At 36.0% G+C, this 27,891-nt stretch overlaps 1 protein-coding gene across 1 annotated transcript in view; it reads right to left on the reverse strand.

The window, feature by feature from the left end:
• Window positions 1–27,891, reverse strand: part of IQCJ (IQ motif containing J) — a 325,729-nt gene that overhangs the window by 105,554 nt on the left and 192,284 nt on the right. The window contains exon 7 of the mRNA XM_067543069.1: window positions 25,993–26,143. Within this exon, the coding sequence (XP_067399170.1) occupies window positions 25,993–26,143 (151 nt within the window). The remainder of the gene's footprint in view (window positions 1–25,992; window positions 26,144–27,891) is intronic.

A 27,891-nucleotide genomic window follows, 5' to 3' on the forward strand; every position in this document is an offset into this window, starting at 1 on the left:
CAATGATAGAATTTTAAATACCTTAGAAAAACGAAGGCACAACCATTTACATTATTCTAGCAGCACCTTTCTAGCTCAATGACCATATTCAATTGCACAATGAAAAGAGTTTTGCAATTAAACAGGCACCAGAATGAGGGACTGAGAACACAGGTTTTTATTAGTTTGCTAAACAAAGGCTTCCAAAATTTGAAAAAATGAAGTAACATGGTTGTTGCATATGATGCAAAGAATGCATTATTACCCACAGCAGTAAATGTCAAATGTAATATAGTACAACAATATTTTTCAGTTCAACTATGGCTCTTTAATTTCTTGTTCTTGTGTATCTCCCGCTGTTAACTGTTCATCTCCCATCAATTTTACTATCATCAAATATTGCCATGGTCAGGCAGTGATAGTTAATTAAGTGATTCTCCCAATGAGGCACAGTCAGACAAATTCAGGCATGCCTTATATAACAGCAAACCAGGTGGTTAGAAACTCCATGTAACATGTGTGTTCAATAAGAAAGTTATATTTGACCAGAAGAATCTTTTAAGTGAGAGCATGGCTAAGTCAGGAAACAAGATGATGACTTAATCTAGCTCTCTACAAAAGTGTGTGTGTGTGTGTGTGTGTGTGTGTGTGTGTGTGTGAGTGAGAGAGAGAGAGAGAGAGTGAGTGTGTGTGTGAGTGTGAGAGAGAGAGAGAGAGAGAGAGTGTGTGTGTGTGTGTGTGTGTGTGTGAGAGAGAGAGATGGATGAGTATCCACAGTTGTGTTAGCTTTGAAAAGCATAAAAAGGAAAACCTCTGGTCCACAGGCACAGCAAAGAAAAATCAAACAAAATCCAATGACATGAGCCTGTGTAACAAGTCGGAAGAAACTTTGCAAGCCTGAAAATGATGAACTGAACCCTCACTATTGTGTAAAAGATTACCAGAATGAAATATAAATCCCATTAAAATTTACTGTGCTGGGGAGGAAGAAATGGCTGGGATAAAAAGTGCACTGGCAATCATCTTGGGATGGCCAAATGGAGAGGAAACAGTGACAGCCATCTTGAGGAGCAGCAAACAATCAGTGAGGAAGTGGGGTGGTGACCATCTGGAAAAGGGACTGAGAAGCAAGGCAAAAGGGACCTCATGTCACCAAGGTGTTCTCTTTTGACAGAAGCTAGATGTCTGGAAAAGGTAAAAACAAATACCTTTCCAGATGAAAACCTTTCCCCGCCACAAAATGAAGACATTATCATAAAAAAGGGTAACATTTCCTCCAGCAGACAAACTATGGAGGCAGAAAGGGAAGCCTGAGCTCAAGGATCCTACTAGAAAAAATACAATGAATAAAGAGATGAAAGTAGAGCTCCAGATCAATATTAAGAACATCAAACATGAAATTATGAGATTAATAAAAAACCCAAACAAACTAATGATCAAAAGGATAAATGAGCAATTGAACATTTGTACTGAGAAAGCCCATATAGATCCCTTTTTCCCAAGGCTCTCAGTAGACTCCTGATCGAGTGATGTGATTATCCATGTACATTTACTAATCACACAGGGAAAAAATATTGAGAGCAATAAGAGAGATCTGAGCCACCGATGATTCTCAACCAACCCATAAAAGTCTTCCTAGATCCTCACAACCTCAACCCTTAAAAAGCAAAGGGAACTGCATCAGTTGGGCACAATTCTTTGATAATAAAAATTCAAATGGAGGTTCCCATTTAAACTGTCTTTTAAGTGGAAAGGTAGATGTATCTATTTCAGATTTAAAGGAAGGGAAACAAATTTTGTGGGATGAGAGAACAGGCAAATCAGTGAGACCAAAGAAAAAGAACAATCCAAAATGATGCATCACCCAGACAACAAGACAGACCTGAGAGCAGAAAAACAAGATTAGAGTATGGGTGAAGTCATTATTTTAATTCATAGATATTATATTTTTATAGGCTTATAACACTCAATGAATATTGTTAAATGGAAACTGGCCTATATAGCACTCAAGAAATTTCATATGGATATAATACACTTAATGGATATAAGGCATAGTTAATATTGTGTCTCAGAGGCTTTAATAAACAAATCATGCTGATCATGATTAATAGGCAGAGCTTGTCAAAAAAATTCTCTGATTGAATGTTTTTCCATTGGAGAACACCAATTCAATCTAAATTTTTCAGAGACTGTTTGATTTTGACAAGCTCCAGTGGAACTCAGATAGGGTTCCAGCTGGCTAGTTAGGGTTTTCTCATAAACTTGCTTCCATAGGAGCCCTCCTGGCAGGAGGACAGAGCCAGGAGCCCAGAAACCTCCAGAGAGCTGGTTACCAAGTTTGTGGCCTCTTAGCAGGATACACTGATGTACAGGCCACCTTGCAGACTGTCCCAGAGCCCGGGCTCCATTCTTCTCATGAAGAATTTCAAAATTTGGGGTTTTCATTCCAAATCAGAACAAAACAAAAATTTCAAAATCTCAAAATCCCCCATGAAACAGAATTACCTCTCTCTGTACAGTAGTTTATTAATAAGTAATATTTTTCAGAGGATCCAGTTCTTACCTACTGAATTAAGCTTGATTATAGAGTTATAGATTATTTGCAATATTCAATAAACTCAAGATTATATACAAATAAATGGTGTATGTAACATAAGACTATTTAACAAGACTTTATTTTTCTTAAATTTGTAGATCCACTTTCCAACACGGAACCAACACGGAAGGGGGTATGGAATCTGAGACTAAAGAAAAGAAATCAATACTGTTATATGTTTTGATAGAGAAGATATCACATCACATATTTGAGCTGTAAATGTAATTCAATATATTGAATGACTTGTGAGATGGAGGAACAGAACTCAGTCTCTGCACAAGATAGTATAACAGGATTAGGAGAGGGGATGATGAAAGGAAATAGTGAATATGAAAAAATTAAATGGTCAGATCTAACATTAAAACATTCACCATTAACGTATGTGGGTTAAACAATCCAAAAAGAAGAAGAAAGAAAACACTAGTAGTAAGTGAATTATCAAAGGAAAGGCCAGATGTATTTCTACAGAAAACTCATTATTAAAAAAAAGTCAAGAATATAAACAAGCACACAACTGGTATGGGCAAGGATTTTTAACTCCTATAGATTTAAAAAGAAAACAACAACAATATTAAAAAATCTTCCTTTTATTAAAAAAAAAAGAAATTAGATCAGATGTAGAAGAAAGATTTATATTGATAAGGGATCAACCCATGACCCAATTATGGTCAGGAATAGTTTATCAATTTTTAATTAATTGTACAAATTTTGCTATAGTCAAAATTATCATTGGAGAGACCTCAACATCTCACTAAACCCTCTAATGATAAACATTAAAAAGCTGGGCTTTGTGGCCCTTGGAAACACCAGCACCCCTCTTACAGAGATGTACCTTTTCCCCCTGCAAACTTATACACCACATCATCTTTGGTAGTAGATATTATAGATTCAAACATCATACCCCACATACGGACAGAGTATACAATAGTTGTAACCCTATTTAAAATCTATAATGGTGATTCTGTAGAAAAGACTTGGAGATCAAACATTTAAAAAAAAGCTTAGTCAGGAATGCTTCTAAAGCAGTAAAGAGAGGGAAATTATCTTACCATCCCAGTGAGTAAAAAAGAAAGGGAAACAGAAAAAGCAAAATTAACAAAAGAGATTGAAAAACTGCAAACTTTGCCTCAAAGACTGGGTCTAGAAGCATATTAAACACTCTCCTTCCTCAGAAGGCAACTAAATGCCTTATTTCTAGAAAAAAACTGAACAAGCCTTAGCTGGCTGAAACAAAGTTATTATGAGAGTGGTGATAAAGCTAATAATCTCCATACCTGCAGATCAAGAAAAGAGAAAAAAAATTCAAAAATGCATAAAATAAAATAAACTGCAAACAAGGGAGCAAAATTTAACCCCAGAGAGATTCTTGAAGAACTCAGGAGGTTTTGTACATCTATTTATGCCTCCAATTATAATCAACCTATGGAGAAAATTACGGAATATATAAATGAAGCTAACATGCCGAGGTTAACTCAGAAATAGCAGACAGACTAAGGCCACTTCTAACTCTACAAACTTTTGCCATTATAGTAAAGTCAGTTGGAGTGTGATTTTTGGTGGCAGTTCTATACCAGAAAAAGGCCTAGTTTAGATGCAGTTATATGGGTGTATCTGATTTCACTTAGAGAATTGGTGTAAACTATACTGGTACAAGTTCTTTTTTACCAATTTATACTGGCAAACCTTTTTTAGTGTAGACCTGGCTTTTGAAAAACCAATGCAGGAAGAGAAGATCATAAAGGCAATTAAATCAATGTCAACACAAAAATCCCAAGGACCAGATAGGTTCTCAGATGAGTTGTATAAGATGACATCAGATACCATAGCAGGTAAGCTAACCAACTAACTAATGAGGTTTTAGAGAGCAAGTTCTATGAAAGAGGAGAATATAGCATTAATACCAAATCACAAAAAGACATGCTGCTATGTGGCTCATTTGGCCAATCTCACTTCTTAATGTAGACATGAAAATATTTTCAAAGTTTCTTGCCAAAAGAAGAGAAGCAGTCCTTCCTTAATTAATATACACTGATCAAACAGATTTCATACATGGATATTGAGTAAATACATTAGATAAATCACAGAAGCAATTCATAATATGCAAAATTAAAAAAAAATAAAGGTTCGCTAATATCCTTAGATGTTGAGAAGGCTTTTGAAAAAGCAGAGTAGACTTTCCTAAAAGCACTGCTATCTGAGATTATTTTAGAGGCAGTATTAAGACTCAGATAAGATTGACTATTATGTTACTCTTCATCCAGTAGAATAAATCTACATTCCCAAGAATTTCAGTTGAAAAAGAGGGACCAGACAAAGTTATCCTTGATCTCCTGAGCTGTTCACTTTTTGTACTGAAACCCTAGCACAAAAATGCAGCAGAATAATGACATAACAAGGGTTATAGTTAATAAAATTACACTGTATGCAGACAGTGTGAAACTAATGGTTACTAATCTGGGGTAATCTATGATTGACACTCAAAGAAATTAATGAATTCAGCTCTATCAGACAAGAAAGTAAACTAAATCTCAAGTATTAAATATGGGGCCTGAAGATTTTATAATTAAACAGCTGCAAGATACATTGGTGGTCTAGACAAATACTTACTGAATATTTCTTCTTCAGCTGTATGAAATTAATTTTCTTCCCATTATTTCAAAACTGAAAAAAGATTTATTGGATTAAAAAAACTACATTTGTCTAGATTTGGATGTATAGCAGCAGTAAAAATTAACTAGTTGCCATAAATAATTTTCTAGTTCAGATTCTACAAATATGGATACCAAAAAAACCTCTAGAGGAAACTCAAAGAAGAATTATTAAATTTGAATGGGGCAATAAATTCACAAGAGTAGATAAGAAACTGTTCTATAAACCCACTTTGGAAAGGAGATTGACAGTAACAAAACTTACTAAAATTATATTGAGTGTCTTAATTAAGAGTAATGTTAGCCTGATATCATGGTGACCCTTATAAACTTTGGGATGAAACTAAATCTTTATTTGGACTTTAAATATTAATTTGGGGCCTTGATTTTTTTTAAGCAAAAAGGGACACAATCCATGTGTGATTATACTTCTGATATAGAATTTGATACAGAGAAGAGGTAGCCACTTCCCCTACTTACTTACACCCATCAGAAACAAACAAACAATCCAGGATTTCAGATGGGGTTAGTTAATCCAATATATAATATATCTGTTCTGGGTATTTACAACTAAAGCATAATTTATATCAAATCCCATGCAGGAAGCCCAAATTTTAGGAGACCATTAATGAGGATAGAAATACTAGGATATAATAAGATCCAATGGCTGGACGCTGAAGTTTGACAAATTCAGATTGGAAATAAGGCGTAAATTTTTTTTACCAGTGAGAGTAATTAACCATTGAAATAGTCTACCAAGGGTCATGATGGATTCGCCATCATTGACTATTTTTAAATCAAGACTGGATTTTTGGGGAAAAAATAAAAGATATGCTTTAGTTCAAAAAGAATTTTAAGGAAGTTCTATGTTATACAGGAGATCAGACTAGATAATCACAATGGTCCCTTCTGGTCTTGGAATATACAGTTACAAAAAATATCATCTCCAAAAGTCTGATCTTCACATGGTATAACGTTAACACTGAGTGTTCTACAAGTTAAGACTACCTTTATGGAAAAAGGGGAAAAAAGTTTTAAAAAGTAGGTATGACTTTGGAGAAATGGGGGAATATCTGGAGGAAGGCCCAAACCTTATTTATTGGGGGTACCACCAATGAATATTATGACAGAATACTTTATCAGTGGTACCTCACTCCATTTACACAAAGGAAAATATATTGAAAAAAAATGATTAATGCTTGGAGATGATGTGCAGGAATAGGGACCTTTCTGCATATATGGTGGGAACAAACTAAGACGATAATATTTTGGAAGAAGTAGAATGTTCAAGATAAGTAAAGTTAGGCTACCCACAGAATTCACAGTGATTCTATTAGCTTACAATCTAAAGGAGGTTACTGACTCAGGAAGGAACTCTCTGGTGACATTAGAATGAGCAGCTGTGTGTGAGATAGCTCATTTTTTGAAAAGGACAGATCAGCATTAGTGACGTGGAGAAAAATTATGTGAAATCTTTTGTACGGAAGAAGTGACAGACAGCCTTATAATCAGATTCGAGTAGATTTTATAAATGTATGGTTACCATTTCTCAAATTTCAGCAAACTACACAGATAATAAGAGACTGAACAAACACAAATGGATCTTTTCAAAGGTAACAAATACAGGTTACAAATCAGATTTGTTAATACTTGTTTGGAAAGTTCACATATTTTAATGACAAAATAAAGAGCTTTAAAAATAATCTTTTAAACATTTAATGACCCATAAATGCTTTTTAAAAAAATCAAATCAACTACTATTTATTTTGTTTTATTACATTATAGATTTCTTCACTTTATAGTTTCTGCTGTAATCTATACACAGGCAACAATTTTCAACATAGCTACTGTAAATGGATACATTGCCTCTTTATTAAGCATGAAGAATCAGAAAATATTGAGATTTCCCATTATGTAATTTATATGTGAATATCTTCTCATGTAAAATCTTTAACACATTTTTATAACATTTTCCTGTCTACTAAAAAAGTGCTTTGTGTAAGAAGCACACAAAAAAGCTAGCAAGCAATCTAAAGTGACAGATTAATTGGTGTGAGCCACAACATTCAGTTTAAACGGCTGCTTTGTTCTGATACTGCTTTCCACACTCCCCAGTACAACACCCACACATTTGCCAAACTATATAGACTTCTTATTAGTAATTTTTTAAAAGCATCCTGGGATACATAGGCTGGGTTAGACCAAACAAGAATGTGATCACAAGTCTATCATTAATGCAGGAAGACCATGAGCGAGTGATATACTGAAGCATTCCTGAACTCTACTTCTTATTTTAAAAATAAATAAAATACAGATATAAATGAAACATGCAAACTTCCTCTTCTCTCCTCATCCTCTCATTGCTCACACCAATAGTCAAGTGGATGCTCCACTGGAAGCAACTTCTTGTGTCTAAGAAAATGTATCTAAACAGGCAGCGCAAGGACTCTCTGTATCTGGCTGCTTTACAGAGGTAGAAGAGCAGAATGAGCTAGACTTCTTGCAGCCCCCCTTCTCCACCCACTTACACCTCCATGACTAATGGCATGTTCCTAGATGGAGGAGGAGGTGGTGGTAAGTTTTCCCCTCAAAAGAAGAAAGAATTAGTATACTAATAAACGTATTGTATTTATAGCATGTTAACGGTAAATCCTCACTCAGGGGTTCCTATACAGTTTTTGTAGTTTGGACTCCCTCCCCCATTCACAAGCACAGAGACCGCTCCCTTCCCACTTGCAATTATAATCTTCCCCATGACAACTCCAGATACACCACTTGCTTATATGGAACAGTAGTTTTAGGAAAGTAAAGTATGCAGGATCAAATTCTGACACTTCTGCTCACTAGCACCTCACTTACCAAACAATCCCATTTAGGTTAATGTGAGTAAAATCTATGGAATAAAATTCTATTCAATGTAAGAGTATCAGAATCAATTCTTTAATGCATTTTAAACTGTCTTTTAATGAAATTTACTATCTGAAAACAAGAAGAAAGAACCAGTACAATGTGACCAGCCAGCTTTCAACTGACTGCCAGCATCAGCAAGTGCTCATCACATGATGAATGGTCCATGAACCACAGTGTGGGAACCTCTCTCCTAAACTCCTCTCATTATTTTGACTAGCACACCTTATACACGTTGACCAAATATAATCCTGGTGGCATTTCTATGGATATGACTACACTTAGAGCTAGAGATGTAAATTCCAATTTGAGGAGACATACCGACGCTAGTTTGGATTGAACTAACGGGCTAAAAATAAAAAGTAGCCATAGCCACATGTACAGTCAGGTATGGTTTAGTTATTATGTAGCCCTGCCTTGAGTGCTGGGGACAGGACTAGATGACCTACTGAGGTCCCTTCCAGTCTTACACTTCTATGATTCTGTGCAGGGAAGAACAATAACTGAGGACAATGTCATTAGTAGTTCTTGTATTTTGCTTTCAGCATGGAATGATCCATCATTCTATCACTTTTACTATAGTCTAATGCTAAATGTTACAGTTATCATCATAGTTCAGGTATGTTACAGTTTCTGTAACTACAGAGTTGGAATCATTAAAAAAACAAAACCCAAATCTTTCCTGGAAGCCTTGAAATTGCATAAGGGATATGTTTTTTCTCCTACTTAATCACTACCTTAGATATACAGTGATAATAAGCTCAACCAAATCACTTGATGATGTGTGCTCTGCTTAGAAACTGTACTAGAACTATATTGTGTTTTCAAGTGCATGCTACAGCCTTCAATAATTTGAGATTCACTCTGCACGCTTTTCAAAAGTCCTGGAACTCTATTCACCATAATCCCTAACATAAGAGATATCTACAGGCGATACTATAGTTCTAGTAATAATAAGAGATTTATATGCTCAGGGCAATGCAGCTATCTGATGAACATTCTAGACATGAGATAAAGGAGGTGAAGGTTGACAAAAAAATAAAAGCTTAACTATTGTAAAATGCTGGCATACACGGGGTTAAAATACCGCCATTGGAACACTTTACCGTACATAAACCCTAAAACTGCAATAGTAAAATATATTAGCTCATTCACTGTTTTTATTATTTACTATGTGCATCAAGGGCCTGAGCCAAAACTGCTTGGCAGTCTCTCCATTAATTTCAATCAGCTTTGGATACAGCCTACATCAGGGAAATCATCATAGTCTGGGCTTTCCGAAGCAACCTGTAATTTTGGTGCCTAAATCCCAATGGGAGTGGGATCCTAACATTCTTAGAACCCTTTGAAAATACCAGACCTTGCGTCTGGGCACTCTTCATTATCATGTAATAAGACCTTTTGTGTTTAGGATTATGGACAAATCCTGCAGTGATTGACAGTTGAATATGATGGGTATGTGTAACTATGACAAGCCATGGTAAACTGTCCTTCTAATGTCCTTTTTTTTTTGGGGGGGGTGAGGCATTTATACATTTCTTCATTCACATTTATACTGTACCTATACCCTTGGTTCTGAAGTTATTGCTACACTTTGGAAATTTAAATGAAAAGTATATTAATTCATTTCTTAGTGCTGCCAGGTAGTACAAATTATACATGCAGGGACATGCCATTAGCTACAAGCTTTAAAAGACTGAAAATTGTATTGAAAATCTGATGTACCAGAGTGATATCAAATCAAAAGCAAAAAGCAACATGAGAAACTTAGAAGTGAAAGAAGAAATGATGCATGACTGAGCTGAAACTGCCACCAGGGCAGTTGTAGCACCACATTTCCTCCTCCTGATATCTAATCAGACACAGTGAGGAAAGAAGTTCTTAACTACTAACATACCATGAAAATTTTTCAGAATACTTTATGTAATGTCATCTGACCCACACTGTGGTGATAAGTTAACCTGGTTTTGCCCTCTGATGTTTAAATGCAAGTCTTAAGAGACTTAATACATTTTCCATCATATGAATGTGTAAAATTTACCCTGAAATATGAACACTTTTACTGTATGTTTTGGTTCTTGTTTTTCACTGATTAATGGGAAAATGGAGGAACTGGAGGAAAACATAATTCCCAAGGATTCTAATTCCACCCCAAAATGGAAGATGCCAAGGAAATGTAGGTTCATCACCTGATTTGATGTTTTCTTCTATCTGGAATACAGAATAATGAGATAGACGGACAGCAGCATCACTGATTTCTGCAAGGCATTTGTGCCTGGAAAACTCAATACATATTATCATACTAGCTGCTAGGTCACACTTCCTATTACTTAAAAACTAATTAGGATCAAGATCAGTTATTATTAGGACTTTCAACTGAATGCCTCAATATCTTCCATTATCCCCTCAGGGCACGCCTGAAAGAAAATGCAAAAACAATCCCCAAAAAAGTAGTAGAATGTAATCCGTCAACCATGAGTGAAATACAGAAGACTTTGAAGAATACAAGCATCTGGAGATATCCAAATACAGATACAGTTCTGTGGTTATTTGATGTATGTTGTATGGCTATACCGGGCTGAGAAGCATACTGAACAGCTGTGACATTACTCTTGATCTGTTTCCATAGACTTTATGGAAACTGTTTTAAGGTCCAGAGCAGTAATTCTCAACCTTTCCAGACTACAGTACCCTTTTCAAGTGTCTGATTTATCTTGCATACTCCAAGTTTTACCTCATTAAAAATCTACTTGCTTACAAAATCAGACATAAAAAAAAAGTGCCACGGAACCCCCTCTGGCCTGTGACCCTGGTCAGTTGCCCTACTTGCTACTCCTAACACTAGCCCTGCACTTGCAACCCCCTTAAACCAATCCCACAACCCCCTGGTTGAGAAACACTGGTCCAGAGAATATTAGTCACATTTAGAGAAGGGAGAATTTGTGAATATCTGTAAGCCAGACACTTCAGTGGTCATCACCAGCGCCGGAACTGGCAGGGACCAGGGGACCATGTTTCCCTCCCACTTTTTAATAAAAGAAACATAAGTGCAGAATTCATGTTCCCCACAAATTTATTTTTCCACACAGAATAATAGATTCTGCCAGGGAGGTGCTGTAATTATACCTTTTTCCCACCAGGGGCTGCTCTGGCACCAGAGGAGAGGGTAGCTAGCTCACCTCCAGAGCAACCAGCTGAGGAGAGGGAGGGGGCACTTTGACCTTGGCCCCACTACTTCTACAAAGGTTCCGGCACCCTTAGTGGTCGCAAGCTAATGATGGAAAGAAAGATGTCTAATAGCATAACATACTGTCTTGTATGTATATATGTACTTCTGTCATCTACTGTACATAACTTCAGACTTGATCCACCCTAACAGAAGAGTCAGTGGAGCTGCCATTTCTTTGTCTGAATTGATAAAAGTCTGGTTTTGGACCTAAACGTTTCTCTTTGAAGCAGGTATGAAGATAACTGGTAATTATGGAGTAGCCATAAACTATTACAGTATGGCACCGTTGCTAAATTGAATAACTTGTTGGGTTTTTTTAAATAAAGAAATGTCATTAGTTGATGTCCATGTATCCTGCCTTTATGTCCCTGTGTTCTTTAGAGCTGGATAACTGTAATACTTTATATATTGTCATTGTACATAAAAGCAATTTATGGTACTCAGAAAAAATGTATAAAAACACTTTACACATTTTGTTCTTCTGAAATGTATTCCTTTGGACGAACTGCTCAGCATGTTCTCCTAGCAAAAAAAATTCCTTCTGAATAGTGAACTCTTTTTGACCTTAAGAAGTTACTCTATGAATATAAGCGCTCAAGCTGACACAAAAAATGCATCTATTTAAATACATTTGAAACCTCATGAAGACCAGCACAGCATTTACAATGTTATTGCTGAAATGCATAACAAGAAGAGAAGAAGCTAAAAATGATTATTCATGTTCAAATAAACATTTTTTTCAGAATATCCCATGGTATCCTAATACGTTTCTTAAGAACAGAAATAAATAGCTCTCTCCCTTTTGGGGACAAATGCAAACTGAATCCACTTAAAGAGATGCACTTGCTTTTGTAATATACATTTCCAAAATGATGCAACCACATTTGAATGTTGATATGGCAACTAGCATAATTGGACTGAACCTTCCTTGGATATATATTATAAGAAGTATTTTAATAAGCTTTCCCCAAATATTAAAAGACACCACTACTACACAGATTTTATAAATTTAAATCTTGCTGGCCAACTTAACCACCACTACATTTCCTATTTTGTTAACCAGATTTTCTTTTTTTAATGTAATGCCAGACTATAATTAATTCCAGCTGGTGGAGTTAATTACCTCAGGCAAATTGAAATTTGCTGGTCTCAAAACACCTGGAGCTGGAGGTGATCAATTATGTATTCCCTTTCACCACACCCAACATATAGAAAAAATAAATTGCAACAGCAGTTGCCACAAAGAAAAAAATATTCTGAAAGATATTTTCTCCATGAGTAATTTGTACAAGATTGTCCTCTCTTCTCCTACCACTACAAAGATACCATAAGGAGACCAAGTGTTGGAAAAATAGAAAAGAAAATTGAAAATTGTGCAGTTTGCGAGGACATATTTCATGTCAGATACCAGATTGTCAGAACAAATCTGCACAGCAGTCCACCTCACCTGCAAAGTGGGAGGGTCCCAGAGCTTGGGCTGCAGCCTGAGCTGGAATGTCCACACTGTAATTAAACAGTCCCACAGCCCAAGCCCCTCAAGCCCGAGTCAACTGGCACAGGCCAGTCATGGGTGTCTAATTGCAGTGTAGACTTGCATATCCTTGAAGCCTGTGAGGGTGGAAGGAGGGAGAAACTAATCCCAGCAAATTATTTTGACTGCAGAGAAGAGGGGCTCTCAGCTGCCTCTATCGCCCCTAACCCAGTGGGCTGGGCTGAGGCAGTACAGGTCAGCGGAGCCAAGAACTAAAAAGGGAACAGGCAACAGCTGACCGAACGGATTAGGCTAAGCCAGAGTCCTGACTAATGAGGCAAAGGGGGAACAGCTGGCTACCTTGCCAGGGAGGGTATATAGGCCAGCTCAGGAAACCAGGAGAGAGAGGCGTGGCCAAGCACGGCAGGGAGGACTGCGAATCAGTCAGCCTGCAGGCCAGGAGGGGCAAGCAACCCTAAGCCTCTGAGCCACTAGAGTGCCTGGGGCAGCGATTGGGGAGCTGACTGTGTGCACTGTAAATAAACGTGCACGGGTGACTGCAAAACCGACAGCTGAGAGTCCTTTGTAAAGGGGGGAATCCTGAGGGTCAGGAGGGCCCGGCCACACAGCACATTACACACATATTTCATAGGGCTTGTTCACATTTACCCAGAAATTCGACGGCAGTCGACAGGAGTTACGCAAAGCACGCAGAGTAGTTGGCATAACTCCCGTCGACCGCTTCTGCGCACTGTTCACATTGTGGCTCAGCGCTACGCTAGTTGAGGGGGTGGACTTATTCAGTCGACTCCCTCATTGATTGAGCGGGTTTCACTGACCGCTTAATCGATCATGAAAGATCGATCTGGCGGTGGCAAATTTGCTGCCGCCAGTGTAAACATAGCAATATGGAACCAGGTCTGTTTGTAACTGGTGTTCATAACTCTGAAGTTCTACTGTATCAGAAAGTAACAGAATAGTTGCTACTTAATGATCTTGTGAAATTTTTGGATTTTGAAACTTTTAGATGTTGAACTCTTACTTAAACACTGGTTGGAGATATTTAATCTGAAACCCATTTTTAACAGTCCATTGCTTTTTCTACTCTGTTTCTCTATAACTAATCAACTAATCCTTGAAGGGACTGACCTGGTCACTTGGGAAGGAACACATTAGAAAGTCTTGGGGTTTTCACATTATATAAACTAGATACTACATAATCGGTTGCAACATTTCTAGTTATAATTCAGATTTATAAACAGGATATGTAAGAAATACCAGATTTGATTTTCAGAGGTTCATAGCACTCAAATCCAAGTGAAGTCAAAGAGCTGCGGAAGGATCAGTACCATTGAAAAATCAGGCCCACCATTCCTAAATATTGCACAACTAAACTATAATTTGTGTCATGCCAGTCACAAGTTACAAAGGCCAGTGTCCCATTCAAGACAACATGTATTCTTTATACACAGAGGGTTTTATGTTTTACTTTTTACTCAAACTACCTTCCTTCCAACCCTAACTTCCCCACTAAAGCAAAATTTTAAGAGTGCATTGGTAGTCATTTTATCTTCAGTTGAAATCACTTCTAAACTGACCTTGACTTCAGCTGAAATACACTAAATTGACTAACCATATCAATACTCAACATTCACTATATATACAAAGAAAATAAAACTACTGGTATCCCACTACTGCAGAAAAAAAATGGAGATGATAATTTTGCATTACCGTGTTAAAAAGCCCTTTGGCAAGTGACTAGTATACCGCGTGTGCACACTCCCACACACATCACATAAGTATAAATTATATGTATAAGAAGTTGTGTACAATTTTATACATGAGCACACTTAAAAGATAACACCAGAAGTCTAATATGGCATGTGAATATACTCTATTTATATTCAGTACTATATTATCCTAAGCAAGTTAAAGCAATTGAAAATTACATTTTATTTTCATATTCACATAATTCCAAATGTTATCTTATAGCCCACACCTGCATAAATGCTCCTAGAGGAATCAAATATTTGATTTTTAATTAAGCTCTTTTCATTCTGATACTGGAATTCTCTTCTGATCTTAATAGTGTTTTCATCCAGACATGTTATTCAAGAGCAAAATGCAAAGATTTACATTTTGATATTATATTTTTATTAAGCGCAAATGGTAAATATTTAATAAAAGGAACTCCTCCTAATTTTCTCCCCTAATCATACATTAAACTAATTGCTTTGACAAAATACACAGCATTCCCCACAGTTACGCTCAGGATCTCTTTGCATGTAAAAAAAAAATAAAAAAATTGGTTAGGATAGTTATTGTTTAAATATCTGAATACCCACCACATCTACGGACAGTTCATTGCCCCTGCATGTAAAAAGTATGGCTGAAACCTGCAAACATTTACATATGTACTCAACTTTACATGTGAGGAACCTAGGTGACATCAATGGGACCACATAAATGCATAAAAACACATAGGAGGCAGTTACATAAATTAGACTTTCAGTTACTACATTGTATTAACTCCAATCCTGTCATCCAAGCTACTCCCTGCTGTCTTTCTATTCCCCCTTCCACACTCATTTTTATGTAATGTCTGTTACTCATTTATAAACTTCTTTGGCTATGTATCCTGAAGCCCTGGATACTTGCCTGTGCTATTATAAACAGTAAAATAATAATAATTCCTTAGATGTAGGCAGCTTCCAGAGTAAAATAGTTAATTATAGGACTTTTCTGGCACAGATACCGATAATTTTCTGGCAAGATTTGATTTGCAAAATATACAAAAAGCAATTCTTCTAATTAATATTTTTGAGATTCTTACATATATTTGTGACTCATTATAGCATTAAAACCTGTCAGATAATGTTTAAGATTCTATATTAAATGATTATTAGTATTCATAATTTATATTAGAATATAATATTATCTTCCAGTAATAATTCTATAATTCTAGTAGGTTCTAGTCATCTGGAATTGATGGGAATTAAAATTTATATAATTTACATAACTGCATCTTGGGGAGACCACTAGCTGGAATGCTGAGACAACCTATCAGAAAATCACAGGGTCAATGACCTACCAAAAAAATTCTAAATAGGAGTATACGGTATCACCTGCATGTTTGCAGACTCCCAGTGAAAATGCTTTATTTAAATTGCTTTAGACCAGGACATACAAGAGCTTTGTTTTTGTGTAGGATTTCCCATCACTGTAAGAAGAAAGAACAGTAGTGAGCCATAAAGACATTCCTTCAATCAAGTATTTTGACTGATAGGTGGTTTCTTTTAATAGGGGTGTGTGTGGAGGAGGGTGGGGAAGGTAGGAGAGTGTTGCTTCTTTAAAACTTCCAGACAACATGCCATAAATTTTGTACTTAAACCACAGATGGTAAAAGGTTTATAACTTTCTGACCTCACTTTGGATGTGAAAATACACACTTAAAAAAAAACCTAGTTGGTGGTTTCTGATGTAATGAAGGAACATCCCCTTTAAGACAATGAAGTTTCTTTTTATTATTATTTGTATTGTGATAGTGCCTAAGAACTCTATTCAGATCAGTACCCTGTTGTGCTAGGCACTGTACAAACACAAAAAAGAAAGTCCTTGCCCTGAGGAGCTTACAGTATACAGAAATAAACTATGGGTGTCTAGTAGTGAGATTATAAAAAGATGCAGAAGAAAAAAATTCTCTGAATCCAGAAGTCAAAGCAGAAACACAAAGAAGAAATGGAAATAATTGCAGGTATTCCTCCCTCTAAAGCATTACCTTTGACTTAAGTTCTGAAGCGTTTAAAGAGAGATCCCAACTCCCAGTCCCCTGCTTAAACTCTAGGGGGTGAAATCCTGGTCCCATTGAAGTCAAGAGGAGATTTGCCCTTGACTTCCTGGGAGACAGGATTTCACCCTAGACCTTGCTTCCTACTTCTAAGTAATATTGCACTGTGGTATACAAAGCCAAGATCATTATACTAATGCAGACATAACTTATAAATATAAGATATTAGGAAGATTAAATTACTATTTTTAAGCCCCAAGGTTGACAAAACTTCTGGTGACACAAATAAAATACAGAAAATGCAAGATGCTGCACAGAATTTTTTAGAATAAGCTACATTAAAGCTTCCCACAGCTGAGTGCTGAGGTGCAATCTCAGATGACAGTAGGTGACAAGTATTAAACAAGATATATAACAAAGGAGAACATGTCATGAACATATGAATCAATGTTTAAATATAACTAATATTAAACAGCTGGCAGCACTTGAAAGAGATGTCAACTTCTACCAAAGAGTTAAATAACTTTCAGGTAGCAGATGATAACATCGTTGACTTTATTTTTGCTTTGTTCCATCTACAAAAGTCTTTACATGGCATAGTAAATGTTCTGAATAGTTGACTTTATATATGAAGATATACGCCCACACAGACAGACGTTTTAATGGAAAAATAGACAGAGTAATTTTATTCTTAAATTATATATTATGCGCAAAGTAGTAAGTATGTAGGCAACTATGCTTGGAATTTTATTCAAAATGTTTAGTATTACAAAACCTGTAGCAAAGGAAACTGAACATATACACACTGAATGGTGGGATCTACCTAGCAAAAAACTGCATTCACATAACTGTTTTAAATTTTAAAATATAAATACACACTTCTAGTGAGGAAAAGGAAATTGCACGTTATTTTATTCAACTGCTCTACAAATTAATTTTTTTCCAGTTGCTACAAAAATCTTGGCAAACTATTTTGCAAATTCTAAGTAAATGTAATGGATTTATCTGTGCAAAAAGCCAGCAGTTACAAAATTGGATATTTTGGTCTGATAAGTACCCTGACCATGACTACTCAGATTTTGCATAAATATATGTGCTATTCTCTGTATCACTGATTGTTTGGGACCATTCTATCTGACCATTTAAACTATTTTTTCAAAATACATTCCTCCTACTTTCTATTTGTTCTATTACAGAAGAACTATCATCAAGCACTGGCCACTATATTCTTACTGCCCAGGATATTTTTATACAAGAAATTAGGAATCATACGTTCACATAGACGCCTTGTGTTAATTTAAAACAAATACTGTATTTTTACCAATAATGTTAGAAGTTACTACCCGCAACACAAAGAAAAGTGAAAGAACTGACAATATTAAATTGGACAATTACTATGAATCAGAAATTCCCTTAATATGCCTATAAATCTATAAAAATTAAATTCTATTTTTGTAGCCTCTACTAATTCCATTATGTATAATGTCTAAGAAATGACCATTCCAAAAAGCAAATTATTTTTATGTCTACACAAATATCAGAGGAAGCATTATTCTGTTGCATAAAATCATGCCTTTAAGTATTTCTAGGCAGTAATAAAGTCACTAAATGGGAAACTCAGCTATATTAAAATGCAGTAAATTATTAAATTCTAGTCTGTGAATGTTTATATTATTTCTTATAGATAATTACTAAACCTACTGTCTCTTATTTCAGAGTTTTAGAGAAATCCTTAATGCCAGACACTGCAGAAAGCATATCATTTTTGTTTTAAACTCATCTGCATGTAAACACACTGGGGAATTAAAACAGGAATTTTTTTTAACTTACTTTATAAGAATGTTTGTCCTGGCCACACGCCCATATGATTGTGTGCTGTCCAGAGCTGTCCATGGTACTGAAGAGCGCCAACCTTGCCCATTTGAGAATTGTTTACTCTGACTTGATTTGAGAGAAATTCGTAAGCTGCTCTTCAGTAGAATTAACTAATTTGAAGAATCACATGCATAAGAATAAATAGGGCTACTGTTACCTTTAAGTTCCCAAGAGGTAGTCTGAAAAGGCCTACAGACTGGAGAGCAGAAATCTTGACGCATTTACAAAAAGGTGGAGACTGGAATGTCTGTAGATTGAGTTTTGTCACTTGCCTCCATAGAAACTGTAGAACACAGACTCAGCTGCTGAGATGGAACATATGATTCCAGACAACAAATTTAAAATCATGCACAGAACAAGCTGCTTCTGCCCAAAGATGCGAATTTATTTCATTCCCATGCCAGTGCTTAAAATTAAAGTGAAATACAAATAATCCAGGATACCCCACCAATGCTGTGAAAAACTCTGGACAGATCACACCAGCCTTTGCTTGTCTGTTGAGGATTATCACAGCAGACAGCAGGCTCTCTGTGGCTCTTACAGATTGTCTTTGAGGCTGAACTATTTAAAGAGCCACATGACACTAAGTGATGTCATCAGTAAAACAGGTCACAACTTCAACTATATATAAAGATAGGCTTTTGTGAGAGTGTTTGGCACTAACATTTTTCTTAAAGAAAAATTTTATAAAAGGTTTAGCCTCTTTAGGAACACATTTACCCCTAGAGACAAGCTTCCAGAAGGGTAATTAAAAGTCATTCTAATCTTATTTATCTAGGTACTGCTCCCATGAATAAAGTCCACCTGTGTGGACAGGAGCTGCATTATCAAGCCCTAACTTTTTAATTGCATGTTTAGAAAGAATCAGTTTTAAACAAAGAAGTTTTGATATTTACAGATTAGACTGCCTATTTCAGGGAAAAATGCAGAATTTTCAGCCACAAAGCATAGAAATAAACTGTTTACCTACCTGTTTCTGCCATGAAGAGAAACAAGCTATTTAGATGCAATGTTATTTTAAGGATAACTGCCTTTTTTACCTAACAATTTTAATTTGTATTTTGTTGCTAAATATTTTTTTTTCAATTAGAAGATTACACAAGCATTATTGATGTGTTTCCAGTACAATAATCTGTCAGATGTTCAATGGTAAGTCCTATCCCAACAGTAAGGGGAAAAAATCAAGTATTACATTTCCATGTTTGACAAAAGCAGCTCTTAATCAGAATGTGAAACAGATTTATGACAGAAAAGTCTTAGTAGAAAATCCTCCTTCCTAATTCTACTCCCATGTCCTTCTTTCAAGCGATCTCCCCAACATGCCACTATTCTGCTTAAACCCAGAAAAAAAATTGTTTCTAACAGTGGCTGGGATTTTCAAAGGGGCTCAAGGGTGTTAGGCACTGAATTCCCACCAAATTTCACTGCGATCTGAGTACATAACTCCCTTAGGATCCTTTGAATATCCCACCCAATGTATTATTTTAGCATTCAAATCAGTTATGAACTCTTCTGTATCCTATTAAAGTTATTAATTGTATGGCTATAATGAGTTTGTGGCTATAATTCCCAAATGTTACTCATTAATACAAATGTTAATGCTAAAAAGATTGTAATTTATAATCATTGAAGGCTTTGAACGTGTCTGCAATCTCTTCAACAAAACCTGTGGTTTCTTATTAAGAGACTTAATTTCCAGGAAACACATCTCACACAGATAATTAAGGTAAGGAGAGTCAGAAGCCTTTCTGAGGGAGGCAGGTGCACCGACCTTGCCTTCTCAGGCTTTAAGCCATTGATCCCTCTAGGCTTTCTGACTGGCTGTATGGGCTGAAATTTGCTTCACTGACATCAATGGGAGTTTTGTCACCAGACTTCAGTCAGACCAGGATCAAGCCATATGTTTTGGAACAATTGGGGCAAGATATCTGAAGCAGGCAGTAGAATACTGATGATACTCAGAGCAAGTCTGATCATCATTTTTTGAAGGGATTTTCCCCCAATGGCAGATTGAGTTTTCTACATTCCTGGCAAGTTTCACAGGGCAAGAGGATAGCAACCACCTCCTGGAATAGGAAGGATAGCAAAGTGTCAAGGACATGTATATTATATAGTAATAGTGCTGTTAATGAGAGCCTATACACAGTCATCCTGGAAGAATTTGGTGGGATCCTCTCACAAGGATTCCTGCCGAAGCCTAAAGTAAGCCTTGGAGAAGGAGGCAGCTAAAAGACAGGAAGAATATTACACATAAAGATGGGAACTTACTACCATGCACAGGCATAAGACACCACAACAGGTAAAGTCAATGGAATCACATTGGCGTAAGAACTGTGAATGGAATGGTGATTTAACCATGAGATTTTAAAAAAGAATACATAAATTTACAAAATTAGATTAAATTTTGTAACAAAAATTTGTCTGTTTGCAAAATTCTAAAAAATGACATTCCAGACTTTGACACAATTACAGAAATACTACATTTATTATGGAGTAACTCTGAAGAGATTTATTTGTATTAAGATGGAATCTGTTATATTAAATGGCAGACAAGAAGGAGGCCTACTACACATCTGAAATCTATATTCAACACTTACTGCCCAGTTGCAAGTTAGCAGGCGTATAATTTCAGTATCTTAAGGATTTCTTTAAAAAAATGCAAATGTAGTGTAAAGTTAAAGCATGCATTCTCCTATATGAAAGCTCTGCTGTAAAATATGATGTAACGTTCTGTAAATGGAAAGGACAGAAATCAGCACAGAGTCCAGTGATTACAGCATTAAGATTTTAGTTGCACACTGGAGGTTTTGAAATGGGTCTGATTTTTAAAAAATATTCTGAAGTACATTTATTTTTCTACCATAGCTGGAATCAGAACCATGGTCTTCGACCAAAATTACTTGGGATGGTTCAACAACTATGAATTTGGTCCTTAATATAGAAACGGCCTAATGGAGAGACCCACTGAGGATGGCTTTTCCTCCGAAGTAAGTGGCAACCGCAATTCAACAGAATCTATTATAAGAGTAAAAGCTGTGATTTGGGGAGAAGGCCGACATTGCTGATCTGCCTTATGGAGGCCTGTTGCTTGCCCATCTCCAGCTGACGACTGCCCCACTTGGCAGCCCTGGCCTAGCATGTATGTACCACTTGAAGGCATCTCAGTTGAGTCGAATTATCATTCTATTTAAGCAGCAGTCATTACCATTATCATCATTAGGTTTAAATCAGGCCCGTCAGAGACTGTTGTTAGCCTTTAAACAGCATAACATTCTTTCTTTCAGTGGGCGGGGCAGGAGTGGCAATTCTTTTCCTGACAGAGTCTAAACTGTGGATATAGTTTCTTTTCAGACACTTCTGATATGTTCCTTTCTAGGGTTTATGTTGGTAGAGAGAAGATTATTGCTTTCCACTGTGAAAAGTTTTAAATTAATGTCTTTTGTGCTGTGGCTAGAGACAAATGGATGCATAGTAAGACTTTAAAATTAAACTTGTAGATTTGATAGGAGTCCCAATTAAATAGATTTCTTGATGATGGGGGAGGTCATTATACTACAAAGGATACTACTAAATATAAAAATATCCAGTACACAGGAAACTGTTCAAAATATTTCTGTATCAAGCCGCATAAATTATTTACACTATAAGCTGTTGCATACATCCAAGAACTAAGAGTTATATAGTTTGTGATTTCAAAATCATTGCATGCCAGAAAATGTTAACATATCCTCTCTTCATAATGCATGTGCACTATTCACATATATATTTTGTATGAAGAGTAAATAACCTGCATTGTTTGAAGTACACGCACACACAATTTCATTAAAATGCACAGTCTTTAATTACAAAAAGTTGGATTTCTAACTACCTATAACCTTTACATTTTAACTAACATTACTTGTGACTAAAACTCTTAAACCCTAGAGTTATGTCTTTACTCTCATTAATTGTCATTCTATCCAGCCCTAGTGCCAAAAGAAATGACGGTAAAGATGTCAGCAGTCCAAAAAAATAAATGGGGGGCTTTTGTACCATCTGCTTCTTATGAGCCAGCCAAAGGAAGGACAAGGGCACACCTGCAGGCAATGGTATTGAAATGTCACTGAGACAAGCAACCCTCGTTCCAGTGGCAAAAGGCCATATAAACAAAGCCTGCTGACTGGCTCATTGAGGAGGAAGAGTATTATTTGTTTAACAATCTGCATGTGTAGCCAGCTCACAGCCCACTGTGGATACTATCTCAAAGAATGTACAGCTGAAGAAGACATGCAATGTATGAGGGCTGGAGGAGGCAGTCAACACATACACTTTTTATATACATTTTTTTCTTAAGCAAAGAAATAAATACATGTAAACTGGCAAGAGCAGTGATAATAAAGTAATGTTTCTCTTCAAAGATTGTAAGAGTTTCCTCATCAGTCCAACAGTTCCCTTTCTATAGCATGAGTTTCACATCAGTGCTTCACCTTTAGAGCAAGAGATTTCTGAAAACATGAATGTAAAACAAGTGCAACTGCATGGAATTGAAAGCATTTTAATCAATGGTTTATCAAGCTGCTGAGATTCAGAGCGACACAGGTACATTTTGTCTCTGAATTGAAATATAGTAATCTGCAGCAAACTAGTCTAAGCAACAGCTTGCTGAAGCCTAATACATACAAATACTGCATGATCAGAAGCAAGTTAAGGACAGTTCACGTCACCATAGATCAATAACTAGTGATCAAATGATTGATTACATGTCAGGCACATCATTCTGGCCTCAGGCAAAATTCAATTTTACTAGCTTTCCCCAGCTCATGAAAATCAAATAGCCTTTAAAAAAAAAAAAAACCATATAAAAACCCACTAGAAATTAAAGTTGTGATATGACTGACTGAAGAGAATTTCAACCCAGTAACTTAAGGTTGAGGGAGCTGGTTTAGAGAAAAAATTAATCTGATAATTTTTCCCTAAAATTCCCATAACATCTTAATGATTATTTTAAATAATTGCTTTGTGTTTCTGTATTCCTGGTTCTAGCTGAGATCAAAAGAAAGGAATACCATGATGAATTCAGAGAATTCAAATAAAAATTCCAATTAGTATCTGAATCAAGCCTAGTGAGGTTCCTTCAACCATAGTCATTCTCGCTCAGCTTATACATGTTTTCGATGTACCTCTTTGCAATATGTATAGTGTACATGGGGCAATGCATGGATGATCGGTCTCAAATGCACATCTTAGGTTCTGATCAGTTGTGTGTGCATTTGCATTCATTTTTTTTTTTGCACTTATGCAGCCTTTTCATCAGACTGCTGCCCTCCACATTTTTCAGTTCTTTTTATGTTTCTTTTCTGCTCTCTTTCATGTCTAATTTTCAACAGGAGGTGCAAAGAAGGGAAATAAGTAAGAAGAGAAAGGGGGAGACTGTTTCAGCCTGGATCTTCCCTTTTCCTTGATAGTTTCTTTAACAGCATTTTCTTACACCATAGAATAACTATATTAAAAGATTGTGAGATGTTCAAGTACTTTGCTAATTGGGGCCTCATAAGTACTATACCTAAAATAGATAGCTACTCCCTCACCTTCAAAAAATTGATTGTGTTTTTTAAAAGGAGACAATAGAAGAGACTCAGCACTATCAGAGTCAAAGAAAATGACTTCCTCCTTTTTAATCTATGTTTGGCAAACTTACTGAGGACTGGCATTCCTGAAGTGGAGTGTTTCTTTAAAAAACAATAACCAAAAAAGTAACAGTGTCCAACCTTCATTTTCAACATAAGACAATAAAACTCAAAATGCGCTCATTTTGTTGAAATAAATGAAAGCATTACAAGTAGTTTTCCAGATAAGTTACCCCCCACCACAGCAAAATGAAATCACCTAAATATTTAAACCACAGTAAATGTTCCTGTGTGGGAGAAGAGAGCCCTCTTGTGGTATTTCAGCAAATAGTAAAGCATGATCAAGAAATCAGTATTTAAAATATCCAATCAAGTTCCAGTGTCTCACAAACAAGATCTACATTTATTTCATAATCATAACCCATTTAGTGCATATTATATTACATTCAGAACCCAATGTTACAGTATGATTTCATATTAAGAAAGTGACCTCTAGCTATGAATAGAAAACATCTAAAAATTAAAAAGTATTATTTTATTGAATGCTGTCAAGTTTAATATAACCTATTCCACCATAGTGTCAAAGAAGTCATCTTAAACCAAGTAAATTGTTTCCCATAGTGAAACAGTTTACTTAGTTTAAGTTTATCTGGACAATATAGTTGATAAACTAAAAAGGGCTCTTTAGAAGAGCTGTGTGCTTAATACTATTTTGTTAGATTTATGCAAAAGGTAGCAGATTTTATATCAAATTCTGTTGCTTGACTTTCAGAGTCTTGGAGACCTTAATGTAAATTGGTTTCCAGACTTAAATTTTTACCCAATCTAGTCATGGTTAAACTTACAAGTATCAATCCACATATAAGGATGAATCTTCCATCTGCTTGTTGTGGTATGCAAGAACTGGTATTCCAGTCTTTAATAGTGAATTTTGAAGTAATCAATTACTGTCCCTATGACCCAATAACCAATATACAACAAACCTGACTAATACATACTGTGCAGTAAGGATGACACATTTCACTAATTAAGGGACATGCTACAGCCAAAAGTTAGGATGCCCCCTGCCTTGATCAATTTGAAAGGCCTGGCATGGCATGAAAGGCTGCAACCTCCTGCATATTTTTGGAATCTATTTGTATTTTTTGTGTTTTCACACTGAACCAGTTAAGTAAAAGTTATATCAAAAGCTATGTAATTTGTCACAGATTTGAAATGGGTTATAGATCAGTATGATCAATTCATTTATTTTTGCTCCCAAAGTTCCAGAAATGGTCACAATCTCCATAATGTTCCTGAGTGTTAAATGTTGCATTCTGATCTCTGATTTACAGTTTAGAAAGGTGAGTAAAATCTCATGTTGCTATTCAACTTCTTACTCCCCTGAAGAGACACAAGTATTACTTCCAAAACCAGCTATAATTTATGATTATTAAATTGGCTTATATATCTCCCTTTTAGAAAACAGCATAGGAATCACATTTATATTGCAGAACAGAACAAAGTTTTCCCACCTTCTTATGGAGAATGCAAACACAAAACTCTGAGGATATGCTTAACTAAGGGTTAATACTTTCTTCAGGAGAACAAAATATCAATGAAAATCTATTTCTTTCAGCAGCTGCTAATCACCTAAAATGCTTAACAATCAACATTACGTGTGGCTCTGGGGAAAAAGGTCTGATGCACAGTTGCAATCTTACCTCTTTAAACACATTTGCCTTAATGCACATTTGAGAAACCATGAAATTCAGTCATTGTAAAAGCTTTTACTTTGTAATTAGTCAACAGCTTAATCCTAAATCTCTTCTCACCTGACTTGAACATTTCATTTATATCAATGCCTACTGGGGAACCCAGCAAAGAAGTAATTGAAGAGAGAAACTGTACTTACAGGAGTGCTGCCATCAGAAAAAGTGTTCATGCTGATTGAACTGCTCATCTTCTCAGATGACAAGGAAGGTGGTGATGGACTGCGCTTCTCCAGGTGGTCGTGGTGTGGCAAATCCTGACGCTGCAGATATTCACGCCATGCTCTCTGAATACTGATTGCAATTCAAAATACAGTGAATATGTATAAACAACAGGTTCTCCATCCAGCACAACCTCAAAGACCTAGGAGACTTTCTTTGGAAGGAAAGCTAGGTGCATTATATTAGCAAAAAGGTATACAATGTATTTAGGCCTTTTTTGTTTTGTGACTTATCTACAAACAGATGAGCTTTTACTAACATTATTTATAATTTTTCAACATACATTATGAGAACAGATAATCCTTAGATGGTTCTTATATTATCCACTATGTCTTTATTATTTGTGGTGTGTTATTGGCTACCTAAGTCAAATGGTATTATTTCTGCTTCTTGACTGGCTAACTGAGACTTTATAAACAGAGAAGAAACATTACTGGTGTGAATAGTGGATACCCATATTCATACCCAACACACTTGTTCACATGTAAGTTCAGATATTCACACACAGAACAGCCACCCACAACCCCAAAAAACATTCAGACAAATGTCCACAGAGAAGCAAACAAAAAGGTACTAACAAGGTTGAACCAAACACCTGTTCATTATGGGGCATTTGCACTACTCACTCAGTTCTATCAAAGATATTCAATAGAGAAGAAATATTTGTGCACTTTAAAAGTGTAACTGGAAACAAGAATTATTTAGGAATTCTTGGAATTACAAAGGTGATTTAACGCCTTGAAGACTATAATTACATCAACAATTCTAACATCCTAAACAGGTTGTAAAAAATAAATATCTGTCCGATCAGAGAAAAGATGGGTTTCAGAAGCTTAAGACACATTAGAACATCAGAGGCCAGATCCTAGCTCATGCTGAATCCCCTTTGTGTTGCTGTAGGAGAACAAAGGGGACTTAAATATTCTTAAATAAGCAACTGTGAGTCATCTGGAATGGGGGCATTTTCAGCTGTCACAGAACCAGTTCTATGCCACTCCTTCCATGGAAGCAGCATGTTAGCGGCATGCCAGGGCACTCCTGGAACATGCTGTGCCTTTGTGATCCTTACAATATGTACCTTCCAATGGCTTTTGTGCAGAAAATAAAAAATTGACCACATGTGAATATGAGCTGAGGTCTATTTCTACTGGATAATTTGCATGATCAGCCTGGGAATGTTCTCAGTGCAGTCATTTCTCCTTTTTTCAACATATACATTTCTCACTGCAATTTCACCTAGCCAGGACACCAGCAGGACACAGACATAGAAACATGCTTTAAAAGAACATTAAGGCTCTGATGCAAACTAGCAAAAATTAAAGTCATAAGTTAAGGCTGACAATCTGTCTTTGGAAAAGTAGCACTACAGACTCTTCTTTCCACAACTTACATTAGGAGCTTTTCATTCCAAATTTTAAACTTGAAACAAGTTTATATAATTTTCATATTAAATTCAGTAAAATACAAGAAATTGTATTTCAAATAGGATAGCTAACAGCTTTATTTATGAGAGAACCATTTAACATTTACTCAATTTTGCATGCTAAGCAAATATTCACAAACAAGAAAAATAGATTTTGCTTTCCAAGTGAAAATTTATTTTTCTAATATGGTTTGAAATACTCTGATCCCTTTTCCCAATTATTTCTCTATTGCTGTACTTGTCACCAGATGGCAGTGTGATATCAACTATACATTTACAGGAGGAGAAAAGTATTAGATTTGTAAGAAGTATCAGTCATTAAAAATATCTAGAATAGTAATTACTTTAATGTGAAATATTTGGATGCATGAAATGTATGATCTATGTACTCTGCAGA

This window comes from Emydura macquarii, unplaced genomic scaffold (genome assembly GCF_026122565.2).
Source record: "Emydura macquarii macquarii isolate MOO-44397 ecotype Brisbane River unplaced genomic scaffold, CSIRO-AGI_Emac_v2 contig_18, whole genome shotgun sequence".
Lineage (NCBI taxonomy): Eukaryota > Metazoa > Chordata > Testudines > Chelidae > Emydura > Emydura macquarii.